Source organism: Frieseomelitta varia, unplaced genomic scaffold (assembly GCF_011392965.1).
Source record: "Frieseomelitta varia isolate USP_RPSP 00005682 unplaced genomic scaffold, Fvar_1.2 scaffold_442, whole genome shotgun sequence".
NCBI classification, from domain to species: Eukaryota; Metazoa; Arthropoda; class Insecta; order Hymenoptera; family Apidae; genus Frieseomelitta; species Frieseomelitta varia.
The window spans coordinates 199,697-212,668 of NW_025110193.1; the positions used below are offsets into that span (position 1 = coordinate 199,697).

Here is a 12,972-nt window from a genome sequence, read left to right on the forward strand (position 1 = left end):
GATGAAAACTAAATGTGATTATGGAACTACGAATAAACTAGAGGAACCTCACAAGATGAAATTCAGAATTTCAGTTTAATACTACTAATCCAATACTTTTATGAAATTCTGTTTCTATATTCTCATAATGTTATGTCTCATGACATGTTTCATATCTAAATTCACTTTGGATTTCAAATATCTTATATTATTCTTAAATTATTATCACTTCAATTCCTAACATCTGGAGTGCTCAGATTTAATCTTTTATTTAATCAACAAAGTTATAAATTGTAAAAGTAAGATAGACAAGAATAGACAAATCTTCCAATACACTGAGTCAAACATTTTGCGGGCTCTAGAACGCATTTACTATTTGACTCTGACTTCCAGGACAGACAGAAGTACCTCGTCTGTATTTCTAGCGTTACCGATTGAGTGTAAAACAACATCAAAATGTTTGCAGCTGTTAGACACCGAACCAAATTTTAATATACAATTATAAATAACTTTTAGCGCAATACGCTACTATTTTCATATATGCTACTATTGGCTTAATTATCAAAAATACGAAAAAAATTATATGTAAAAATTATTGGACTTTTTACAAGATTAGTATTTCAGAAACCTGTATCATTTTGTTGTTCTGAAAATAAAAACACAACGACATAATATTAACAATAGCTAAAACTACAATTAAAAAGAATAAAGTTACTAATCCCGAATTAGCTTATATCATTTGCTATGTAACTTTTAATTGTAATTATAATTCATAATTGTAATTAGTAATTATATTTCAAATGTTTGTCCAGGTCTCACTACACGAATACTTGTTACTTTTCATTGATTCTATAAAGATCCCTCGCATGAAATTGAAATTCTTATAAAATCTTTCACAAATCTAAAGAGCTTTTTGGAAATCCTATTTATAAAAATCCATAATTTTCTTTCTGCCAACTAGAGACCTTAAACTTTCCTTTTCATAAATTTCATCAGGTCTATTAAGCGGAACAGACCTATACGAAAATCAAAGTACAATAAAAAAAAAGTAATGAAATATTATATCGAAAGTAATGTGCTATTCCTAGTTACAGGAAGAAATTTTCTATGTAGAAACCAAAATACAATAAAGAGAAGGAATAGGATATCATGTTGGATATGATGCAGGATATGTGTCTCCTTCTGCTAATGTCAAAATAGCTTCTGAAACAAACTAAGAGCACAAAAAATTTAATAAAACACTGCAAAATTACTTTATTACCAATTACCAATAAAAGGATTCAGACATTACTTCCTCATATTTATAATAATGTAATCACTTTCCTTCATCACATTTCTGAGTTACTGCTTCATATTCATGTCTTCATAACTAATAAATATGAAATTTCTCAGCAATAAACCTGGAACAAACTTATTTATTAAATTAATATTACAAAAAATTGACAATTAAAGAAACAAGAAATTAAATAAAAATATCAAAGCATCAAAAAAGTCATTATAAATGAAAAAAATAAAGTTTAATAATGGACATTCACTGATATTTATTTTAAAAAAATGTATAAACTAAATTCATATTCATTTATGTGAATATGAATACCAATACAAAATAGAATTATTTACTAAAATCATTTCAAAATCATAACAGTTATAAATAATACTGTGGCAATTAAATAATATTATTATTAAGAAACAAATATACTTCTGACAACTTATTTTCAATAACAAACACTAAGAATATAAAAAAGTAAGGATATAAAGGATATAAAAAGGATATAGGATAAAGGATGCTGAAAAAGAAAACAAATAAGTAGCCAGAAGAACTACCAAAATATAATCAATATCCACTGAATATAAACCCGAACAATAAACCGACAGTGGAATATCTTTTCAATTTCGCAAAACTAATTTATTTAAATTAGAGACAAAATAGAAATTCTCGAAACAAATCGCGAGAAGTGCTTTATATGTTTGCAATAGTATATACTTTACTACTGAACAGAGTTAAAAAAATACAGAACTCCCGAAAATATAGCAGGACATTTTATTTTCGCAACGCTAATAAATATTACTTTATGCACTCATGTTAAAATATTCGCAACACTAATTACGGGAATCCAGTGCAGATGTAGTGAAGGCTACTGACAACCACCTCTGTGCAGCTTTTAACTGCATCAGGTGATTCAGAAACGTATTTCCACAACCTTAGTGGAACGAGTTTGTTATTAACGCAACACTAATTAAAGAAACGCGACATTTGTTATTAACGCAACACTAAGACAGTAATAGAAACAATCACGATGAAAAAGCAACATTAACTTTCAAAACAAAATTTACTTCACTTACGAAAGAAAACTACTTTAATTCGAGGAAATTAATTCAACAAAGACTTTTAATTATTCGCGATGAAGATAAATGGTAAATTTAAGAAATTTCTAATTTAATTCTAATGTCACTTTATAATAAAAGATACTAGAAAGAATAATGGCGATATTTTAGAATTCGCAACGCTACAGCAAACTTCAATTCAATCTTAAATAAACATTCTCTTACAAATCTAATTCACAACGCGGAATTTTGATTAATTCATAATTCTAACAACCCGCAATTAATTTCTCGAAACACTAATAAAAAATCGCGATTTGCCCAATGTTATGATGGTAGACAGATATTGGCCAAAAAAAAAAAAAAATACTACTATTACATACTACAAATTCTAAAAGTGAGCATAGTGACAAAGTAGTAATAAGAATGACTTCCCATGCTTTAGATGGATTTCCCATCCAGAGGATGACAAGCCATTTGTTGCAGCCCTCTTCTACGGCAGTTTGCCGGGCCTCTTCTTTTCTTCGGGCGCAATGCCCGCTGAAACTTAAATTTAGGCTCGAGTCTTTCTAATCGCAAAACCAAAAAATAACTTATAAAGGTGAAATAAAAAATAAACCGCGGAAGCTGATACCAATACACATGGACGACCATCAATCACAGTGATCGTTGTCCGTTCGCATGTGCGTGCTCGAGCAATACCTATACCAACGTTCGTTTCGGGACCTACTCGCGACCTATCCGCGACCGCGACCGCGACACTAAATTCGAAAAATCGAAGAATAAAATCAGAAACAAATGCCATGCTCAATTTGTACTAATTTCACTGTCGACTTTTCAAATTAGATTTCCAGAAACAGGTTGGACACGCGAAAAGGGGACGCGATCAGAGACTGTGCCAACCTGCTCGGCCCTACCTACTTATAATTAAAACACAGGCATACCAGAAGTAAACTACCTATCCTATTCAGGGCCCCTATATTTAAAAAAATGGCAAAACAAGCACACCAACACACTCACTCCACGATTCTCACACATACACTCGGGCGCGACCTAAACTAGGGAGGACGTCCCGGGACACCTCCGACACCCGAGCTTAGCATACAACATTCACACTCTAATTTACGTACCATTTCCTGAAATCGACTGACAAAGGCTAGTGATCATTGCGTAAAACATAATTAAAACACATTTATATTTACAGCTAATATTAATAACTGAGAAAGAAAATATATAGTTTCTATAGAAATTACACGTGCAAGTTGACTTGGAATCATTATTATAATTGATAGTATAATTATAATAATAATAATGTAATTATTAGACATTACGATAGTATAATTATAATAATAATAATGTATTTATTAGACATTACGATAATAATTTCATAATTTTTTAAATTAATGCATAAATATTTTAAATATTTCAACTTATAACGAATGCAACAATAGAAACGACGCAATTCCACATCCTAACCACACACATACATGCGGAAAATACGTCGTGCACGATACGCTAACACATTGTCAGTCGCTGAGAAATTTTTTATAAAATTACAAACTATGGTCATCGTGCCCAATGTCTTTCACCCACCCAAGTAGCACCTGGGCACGTGAGTGAGATCCTGATAATGAACACGGAAGGGGTTAAACCTGAAAATCCTGAACTAAAAAAATAATTAGTTTATGTAATTTGTATCTAACGGGCTATTGCATTATTTTATTTCAAGCTCTGATGACTTTACTCTTTCAGAAATTATTAAAATTGCAAGATAATAAAGATAATGAACAAGACTTGTGAATTTGTTAAAAAGGATATTGCGAACAATTTAAGAATTTACTCAAACAAGCAAAATCAAACAATTGACTCCAAATTAAATATTAATAGAAATAATCTCAGGCGACTTCTTCATCAAAGCACATTTTCGAAAATACGAAAGCAGTGATCAAACTTGTTACTTTGATTCAAAAATCTACCTGTCGCGAAGTATCTTCTTGCAGATAAAATTTCATACATTTTTTTGCGGAAAAAATTCTAATCTATTATATTTTTAATTCTATAGAAGTTCATAACTGTATATAATTATATTCATAATTATATTCATAATTTATTCAATAATAAATATATATAATTATATTCTATTATAGTTCATAACTATATATAATACTATTATAGACTGAAAGATGAAATTGAAAATTATTAATTATTATGACAAAATATCATCACTAATAAGTAATAACTGCATCTTTCATAGCAACGAAGTCGGAGGGTATCCGTCTTCTCTACTATGAAATGCTCAACCGAAATCATTTTAGTAATAATTATTTATAAATATTTATAATTTAACTACTCATATGGATATTCATATATTTTATCTTTGCGAACATTTATTTATTGAAGATATTTTGTTTCTATAAGTAATTACTATAAATTTAATTGTTAAAATCGCGATATGCAAGAAGCCCTGTCCTCATCTAATACATTAAAAACTTGAAAAAATGTTACTACTCACGGGTATAAAAAATACCCGCGGTCACTATGCTCATCAAAAATTCTACGTATACAACCAGTCACCCGTGCCGATTCGGACCTTTCATCCTACGACATGATTGAGTGACCGGAGGAACATAAATGCATGCGACTCACGCGATAGATGTGAAGAACGTTATCATCAATGCTGCACTGGACCACGAAAAGTTATCGTGAAGATCCTCATCAAGTAGATACCACTGACAATTCCATGATGGAAGTGAACGTCGTAAAAAATTTTCTGAAAGACATCAAACATTTTGTTTCTAAAGACACAGTGTTATATGTGAAAATTTATATCATTTATAAATTTATAATCATAAAAATTGAAACTAATAATTTGAAATGTTTTTATTTTATAATTATAATTTTACATTCAACTTCAATAGAAACTATAGAGAATAAAATTCAAGTACAAGCTAAGATACTTACATTTTTAGTTTTTAAAGCATCATAAGATCCTTAGAAAATTAGGGGAAGTGAAGAGTGTAGAAAATCTGTAATGAAACATTAAACATTAGAATTTATATTTAAAAGTAAAGCAGAATCTTAAGTTGGAGATAATGAAAGATTCTTACTTTTTTGGCTTTAGAGCCACTTTAGAATTTTCCCCCAAAAACGCAAAAACATTTTTGCTGATGTTAAGCGTCTGTAACAAAACTTTGTTGTTAAATTTGAAAAATTTGAATAAATTGAAGTACAATATATAAAACTACTTACGGTCTTGATCTCCTGGAGAGGCCTCATCTTCTTGAGCACTGACTCTAATACCGAAAACAAGTATTGAACAAGAAAAAATATGAAAAAAGAAAAATAAAAGACTATCAACGCGCGCATTTAAGTAACAATCGGCGAACTCACTGGCTCTAACTTCGAATTAAATTTAAATAAATTAATAAGAGCCATTTCGCTCAGACAAGTATTAAAATATTACGCAACAAACACTGGCTTTACCGACCGCATTGCACGCGGTCACAAAAATTTTCTGAAAATAATGAATATGCATGAAAATAATGAAACTTGAATATGTATTGCGTGTTGACGTTCGGAAAAAGTAAATAGCAATTGTAGCAAAGTATAATATAATAAAGTACGAAGACTACTTTGAATTTAATAATCTAATGTATATCCATTTAAAAATAAATATTATTGAGATACTACGATCTCTATATTCTAAATAAAACATTAATTGATTTAATCTTTTCTATTTTCATCCTTTTATCACAAATAATCAAGAAAATATGTATTCTGAATTATATATCAAATATAAATATATAAATTATTTCCAAATGTTTTCCAAAATGAATGAAATGTTGCCGACTTTCCATAAAAGTTCATCAGATTATATATTAATGATCGTGGCGTCTATGTACTCTATGCCATTTTTGCAATCAAGGAAGAGCCTACACAGAAAGAAACCAAAAGTGAGACCAAATGAAGGCAAATGTGTGAAAATAAAACGATAATCAACTTCAAATTCTATTAAAAAAGCGCACGAAACAAACTACTGGTAACCGTATAAATAAAATCGACGACTGAAGAAAAATTGATGCGAAAAATTTCAAAGCACTACACGATTTCGTTGTCGTAATGCTAATTAATCATTCAACACACGTGTATTAATTTAATTATACTATTAATGAGGTATATATGGAAGTAAAAGAATATCGAAGAAGCGACGCTACCGAAGGGACGCCACCGATAGGTTAGAAAAAGTTACGTACTAATGTAACGTAATGTGTGTGTTGTCACAAAATCCAGCAGTCGAATGACTCTCGGCAACACGTCTTACCTTCAATTGAGAAAATGGTAGGGGATGGAGTGATCCTGTCCGAACAGGCACGATAGTCGAAGCGAACATAAACATTGTGTTCGTGTTGTTGTTTTGAATTACGAGCTTCAAGGCCTTCTACGCCTTTCTTTATTTGAGAAGTGAGAAATTTTATTACATTACGCAGTAAACTTATTATTTTAACCATTAAGTACGTACATTCTTAATAATTTATTGTTAAATTTAGTTTTAGAATTATTAGGAATTACGCAGTATGAAGTTATATAATCAACAAATAAATAAATGTTATAATAGAAGCATGTATGTAAACGCATACAATAAAATATTTATGTATATATATATATATATATATATATATATATGATCTGCAATTCTAATACAGCTCGATCAATTTTTTGAAACATTAATAGAAAATCGCGATTTATCCGATATAATGATAAATGTACTATATACTATATACTATATACTACATACTACATACTGCTACTATTATATGTAAATATTACTACTATAAAAACTAAAAGCGAAAATATGGTCAATTTATAAAAATTTTAATTCTAAATGTTCGATGTCAGAATTTCAAATTTGTTTCGTACTAATCAAATATGGCGCATTTCGTCAGTTACCGAAGTTGCGCAGTATTCAAACGACGCGATGCGCAGAACTTGTTTGAACCTGTTTGATGGCGTCTCTTTTCATAAAAAGTTTGCCTTCATTAAAATGAATAAAATATTATCGTACCTTCATGGAAAATCACCGAATCTATATCATAATCGTCATCTTTTGAATTTCAACGGCATTTAATACTGCAAAATCCCCTTCATAATTTATTGTAATCAGCTTTCGAATTCCAGTGGCGTCTAATATTTCGAAATCGTTCTCGTAATCAACCAATAACCTACGCAACAGAAGATAAAAATTTTCAAATAAATGCATAAAAGAAACAAATTATTTAAAAATAATAACAATAAACAAGAAATAATAACAATATACAAGATTAAATGTTATCCTAAGAGCTCATCATACAAACTACCAATAAACGTAGCAATCAAAAACATGATTAAAGAAGAAATGATAATTTAGCAATAAATTATTGAATAATAGCTTACTTTAATTAAACAAAGTTAACAGTAGCAACGAAAGAATAATAATGAAAGAATTACGCAGTTAATAAACGCTACGCGAAGTAACACGTCTTAACGGCTCGACGGTCGACAATAAATAACCTTCCCGCGCATCTAGATTACGTCACGAACTAATTTGATGGGGTGGAGAGAGGAAAGGCATGAACGTATTACAGATCAACTAGAATACAGAAAGAAATTTGAGAGTTTATAAATTATGACGCAATACCTTTTATTAAATTAATTAATTAATTTAATTTAATTTAATTAATCTCTTGGCACAATTAACCTTTTTTTTGCAATTGAAGCGATTAATTTTGAACAAAAATGTTCCATCTATCGGTAAACATTGGTACTAAAATTTCCAAATATTTTTAATCATTAATAACGAATAATTAATAAATTTGTTTCAAAACTGCAGTGCTTGGTTATTAATTTTTATTTTACGATTACAAACGTGTATTATTTCAGTAAAATTCGACTAATTAGCGAATATTCAATAAATTAGAAAAAAGAAATATACCTGTCTTTGTCGTATATTATAATGCTCCTTGTCTAACATCTTTTTTACAGAAAAGGATAGCACTAGTGTGCAACAAGGACAGACATGCTTCTCCGTTTAATTTATTTAATATTCATTAATTATACGACTTCTGAAAGAAATTGGTATACTTTTGGAATCATAAAACAAAGATTAGAGACAGAACAAGACAGAACAAAGACTATCATTTCATATGATTGATACTGTGATGTTTCATAATATAATTTAAACCATACCTAATTAATTTATCAACTGTTATGTATGAATAACAATAGTACAGACTCCAACAAAGTTATAATTAAGTATAATTAATCTTCTGAATGTTCAGCATAAAAAATCGCTGACATACGTTGCAAAATTCTTGACTCTTGCTGAAACAATTGTTAAATATCTATTAAATAACTAATTAACAGATATTCATATTCAAAACTGCATGAAAATATTACTTACAGTTCTTTATTTAATTCCAAAAATATGTGAATTATCGAATTCGAGTTTGAAAATCGAGTAATTAACAATTATTTATTAATATGTTGCTTATGTTATTTTTTGGCAAATTGAGCCCATCCTCTAGATGGCGAAAGCTTTATGCTTCTCCAACACAAAATAAAATTAATTCCATAGTTTTACCGATACGTGGCGTTAGTATTTAAATATCAACAACATAATCAAATTTTCATTTGCAAAAGGAAACTAATTAAAAGAATTAATTTGTGAACTTCTGTGCTTATGTTCATGTCTTACTTTGAATAATTTGTACTTCGAAGCTAGATACTTTCAACTATGTTCACTAGTTTAATTTTAATGTATGTTTTGAATGTACGTTACGAAAAATTAAATATTATTGGAACCAATGTTTCGATCTATTTAGTGAAATACATTGAATGAAATTTCATTGTGATTTTAATTTTACGAAATGAGTTATAAAGTTATTGCTATTAACAGATAAAATAATAGTAATGATACATTTTATACGGCTCTTATCAATGTTGTAAAAGTTCCTTCGTTAAATCTTATCGATTGATTCTGATGTTTCCAAGACAACGATTGCGCCGTTTAGTTGTCCGCAACATCAGTAAAGAAAAAACTTGCGCAAACTTGCATTAATCTCATTAATTTGCCGTTTTATTGACGTTACTAAATAACAATATTTACGCTAAAGAAATTACAATTATGGTACAAAATCAAGTAGGTCAACATGCAAGATCTGCTGTATATCACCAGAACAAACTGAAACCAATGAAAAGTGTTAAGGTATGTCACTTTCCTGTTATCATTGTAATAGGAAATAAGACCTGTAAGTTCTGTTTTACATCTAAATATAAAATCATATTTCTCTAAGGACTTTTTATTAATTTTTATAATTTTGAAATTTCTTTGTTAGATACCAAAAGATACTGTAGAAACAATGACTTCAAAAAGTTCTCCACATTCAGTTTCCAAATTTCCTTTACTCGCGGAAGAGGAAACAAAGAATGTTGTAAAGGAAAAGAATGATGTAAAGTCAAAAGAAGAGCAAAATGAAGAAAAAATAATTTCCGCCAAAGAAGTAGAATTCTTTTTTTACTTCTATAGAATTAGATATTAATTTGAATAATAATTATTTAGTAATTTTGTAATAATAATTACAGTAATAGTGGTAATAAATTACTTCAGTAACATTTTAGTAAAAGCTTCTTTAATCGGGTACTAAATTATTATAAACTGATGATCTTAAATTTAATAGTAAATTTATTTCATAACAGGTTATCAAAAGAAAAAGAAAAGAGGAACGTTTAGCGAAGAAAAAGAAAGAAGAAGAAGAAAGAGAAAGATTCGTAAAAGAAGCTGCCGAACGAAAGGCAGCAGAGAAAGAAGAAATAATTAAACAAGCGAAAAGATTTATTCTTTACAGAAAACCAATGTGTAGACGAATTAATCAAGGTCTTCTCATTTCTGAGGTAATTAAAAACGATCTAGAATTTAGAGAATAGAAATAGCACAAATGATTAAAAAAATTCAATAAATATTTCATAAAAGTAATATTATCATAAATACAAAAATTTCATTAACTTTTCATTAAAAATATGTTATTAAAACTGTTATTAAAATATGTTATTAATATTTCTTATTAAAAATATGTTGTAATATTAGATTTGGAATTTTTTTATGATTTCATTAGTGCTATAGAGAATTGGACGCTCAACTAAAATTTCGAGAAACTCTTAAAAATATAGATAAAGAGGAGGCTATTGCATACATGAATTCGATAAAAAAGGATGTAGTAAAGTTCGAAGAAAAAATGAAACAGCAGATGGAGGATCAGTTGGAGAAAAAGAAGTGTTACGCTACTGAATTAAAGAAACAGTAAGTGTTCATATCACTGTAGATCGTTTTATTTTTATAGAATAATGTAGTTTCTTGGCGTTGTTAGAATTGAAGAGACTAAGAATGCTGCAGCAGCAAAAGAAAGAGAGGAATTCGAAGCAGAAAAACAAGATCAAGCGAATATGATAAAATATTTGCAAGATATAAAAGAATACGAAGCACAACAAGTTAGTCTTTGATAATTCATATAATATTAATTGTTACAACCAATAAGTTATTTTTTTAGTTGCAAAACAAAAAGCAGAAATTAAAGCAATTCTTTAAAGACGCAATCGATGAGAAGAAACAATTCGATTTAGAGCTTAAGCACGAAGAAGAATTCGAGGATCGAGCATATGAAATTTATCGAAATGCAAAGTTACGAATACAAAAGCTCCACAAAGCGGTGAAACTGAAGGAAAAAGAAGAAAGAGAACAGAGAATACAAATAATCAGTAATTGTGTTTTATACGGATTTATATGCATTTATTGAAAATTTGAAATGCTCAGAACATGAGAAACTACCCAATTATAATATTTAGTAAATGAAATAAATTTCTAGTTTTGTTTGTTTATGAAAATGCATAAAAATTCGCAGTCTAATAGTAAACTAATAAATGATTACATTTTATTCAAGTTTAATTATTTTAACAGCTGAAAGATATAGTGAGCTCTTAAAGTCAAAAGTAGATATGGGAGAACAACTATTGAAAAAAGCTCAGCAAGAGCAAGAGGAACAGTACCAAGAAAAGCAAAGAATACGAAAAGAACGTGAGAATCAAATGCGAAAGGAATTGCAAGATTATCAATTAGAAGTGCTAGCTACGAAAGCGAAACAAGCTCAAGAGGAAAGAGATATGAAAACGTGGGAAACTATGCAGAGATTCAAGAGGTCTGAATGTGATGAGAAATATAGAGACGAGGAACGAAAGAAAAATAGGGATAAAAAGATAGAATATGGAAACGAAATCAAAAGATATATCGTAAGTTTGAGAAAACGTTTTACACTGTTAATACTCATTTCTCTTATATAATATTAATAGTTCAATTTTCTATAATTTAAAGAAATTGAAGTTACTTGTAACAACACACTAAACCATTGCTTGACCCTTGATTGATTTGAACAAAGCTTTATGTATTTTCAGAATGAGAGAATAGCGGAGCGAATAGAAGAGAAACTTAGCGAAGAAAAAGCTGCAGATGTAACGAAAATTATTGAAAAAGAAAATCAAAAGGTTCTTAATTATGCGGAAGAGATCATAAATGAATCTAAAGACGTGAGACCACTTTATCCAATTCTTAAAGCTGCGGAGGTATATGAAATTATATTTCATAATAATTAATGTGAACTTTTTTTGCCTTAAATTAACTATGATATTTCGAATGACAGGAGTGCAAACGTGAAATGGGTTTAATACAACCTAAGAAAAAAGGAGAAACAATTATTGAAAAACCTAAAAGAAAACGAAGAATGCGTAGATGTACAAAATTTATCCCCGAGGATAAGATTTGTTATTTATAGTAGCAAAAATGGAGGAAAATGTTCATTGTAACTGTTTTACCAATATAAAAGAATTCTAGTGCTTCATTCTATTACTATTAAAATTTTAATATCAAATTTAATCTCGAAAAGTTACATCTGAAACACATTCACTTTAACGACACATATAATGTAATATTTAATAAGAAAATTAAACTTATTTTATATATTGTGCGTATGTAATGTCAAATACTTTTTAAATATTATAAAATTTTTTAATGTTAATGCAACATATTCACAAGTTAAATAAATTAAATAATATATTACTCAAAATAGAAGAGGAATAAATGTTCGTCATTTAATCTCTCATTAAAACCCTAAATAATTCCTAAAAAATAGGATAATTTGAAATTTTGACTGAAAATAACGGTCTTCTATTATTTATTGTTATAATTTCGGTATGTGTATTTCATATCGATATTTGTTCAAATTATATCTGCTAAAAAAGCATACTTTATATCTAATTATTAATTTATTTTATATCTAATTTCAAAATATAAGCCTGATGAATTTTAAGATTAAGATCAATTTTCCGATCTATCTATTTAATAAACCAAACGAATAATCTATCAGAATACTTGCAGAAACATATACTTTTCTTACACCCTGTACAATATATTATTTAACTCTTGGAATCGAATGTCATATTGTTACTGTGGTATGGACCACGTTTCTGATAACTTATCATACATGTCACTCTAATGCTAATGATAGGTTGACGTTATAAATATATTTTCATTTTTGTATACATTTATATTTGTATTATTATACATCTGCTCTTTTGCAACTTTTGGTCTTA

At 28.7% G+C, this 12,972-nt stretch overlaps 1 protein-coding gene and 1 long non-coding RNA gene across 2 annotated transcripts; one reads left to right on the forward strand and one right to left on the reverse strand.

The window, feature by feature from the left end:
* Positions 1 to 4,738: 4,738 nt before the first annotated feature.
* On the reverse strand, positions 4,739 to 5,716 carry LOC122532204. The gene is made up of 4 exons (XR_006307467.1): positions 5,551 to 5,716; positions 5,409 to 5,479; positions 5,263 to 5,327; positions 4,739 to 5,071 (listed from the first exon to the last, which is right to left on the reverse strand). It is a non-coding gene; the product is annotated as an uncharacterized LOC122532204 (long non-coding RNA).
* A 4,398-nt stretch (positions 5,717 to 10,114) lies between these two features.
* LOC122532203 (trichohyalin-like) lies at positions 10,115 to 12,224 on the forward strand. The gene is made up of 7 exons (XM_043660762.1): positions 10,115 to 10,227; positions 10,449 to 10,633; positions 10,701 to 10,821; positions 10,881 to 11,088; positions 11,288 to 11,616; positions 11,779 to 11,946; positions 12,024 to 12,224. The coding sequence occupies exons 1-7, from the start codon at positions 10,189 to 10,191 to the stop codon at positions 12,153 to 12,155; spliced, it is 1,182 nt and encodes a 393-aa protein (XP_043516697.1). The 5' UTR covers positions 10,115 to 10,188; the 3' UTR covers positions 12,156 to 12,224.
* The last annotated feature ends 748 nt before the right edge of the window (positions 12,225 to 12,972 follow it).

Coding starts and splice junctions, on each gene's coding strand:
- LOC122532203 (XM_043660762.1), top strand. CDS start 10,189: ATGTGTAGACGAATTAATCAAGGTCTTCTCATTTCTGAG. Junction 11,089..11,287: donor ACAGAGAATACAAATAATCA/GTAATTGTGTTT, acceptor TTATTTTAACAG/CTGAAAGATATAGTGAGCTC. Junction 11,617..11,778: donor ACGAAATCAAAAGATATATC/GTAAGTTTGAGA, acceptor ATGTATTTTCAG/AATGAGAGAATAGCGGAGCG.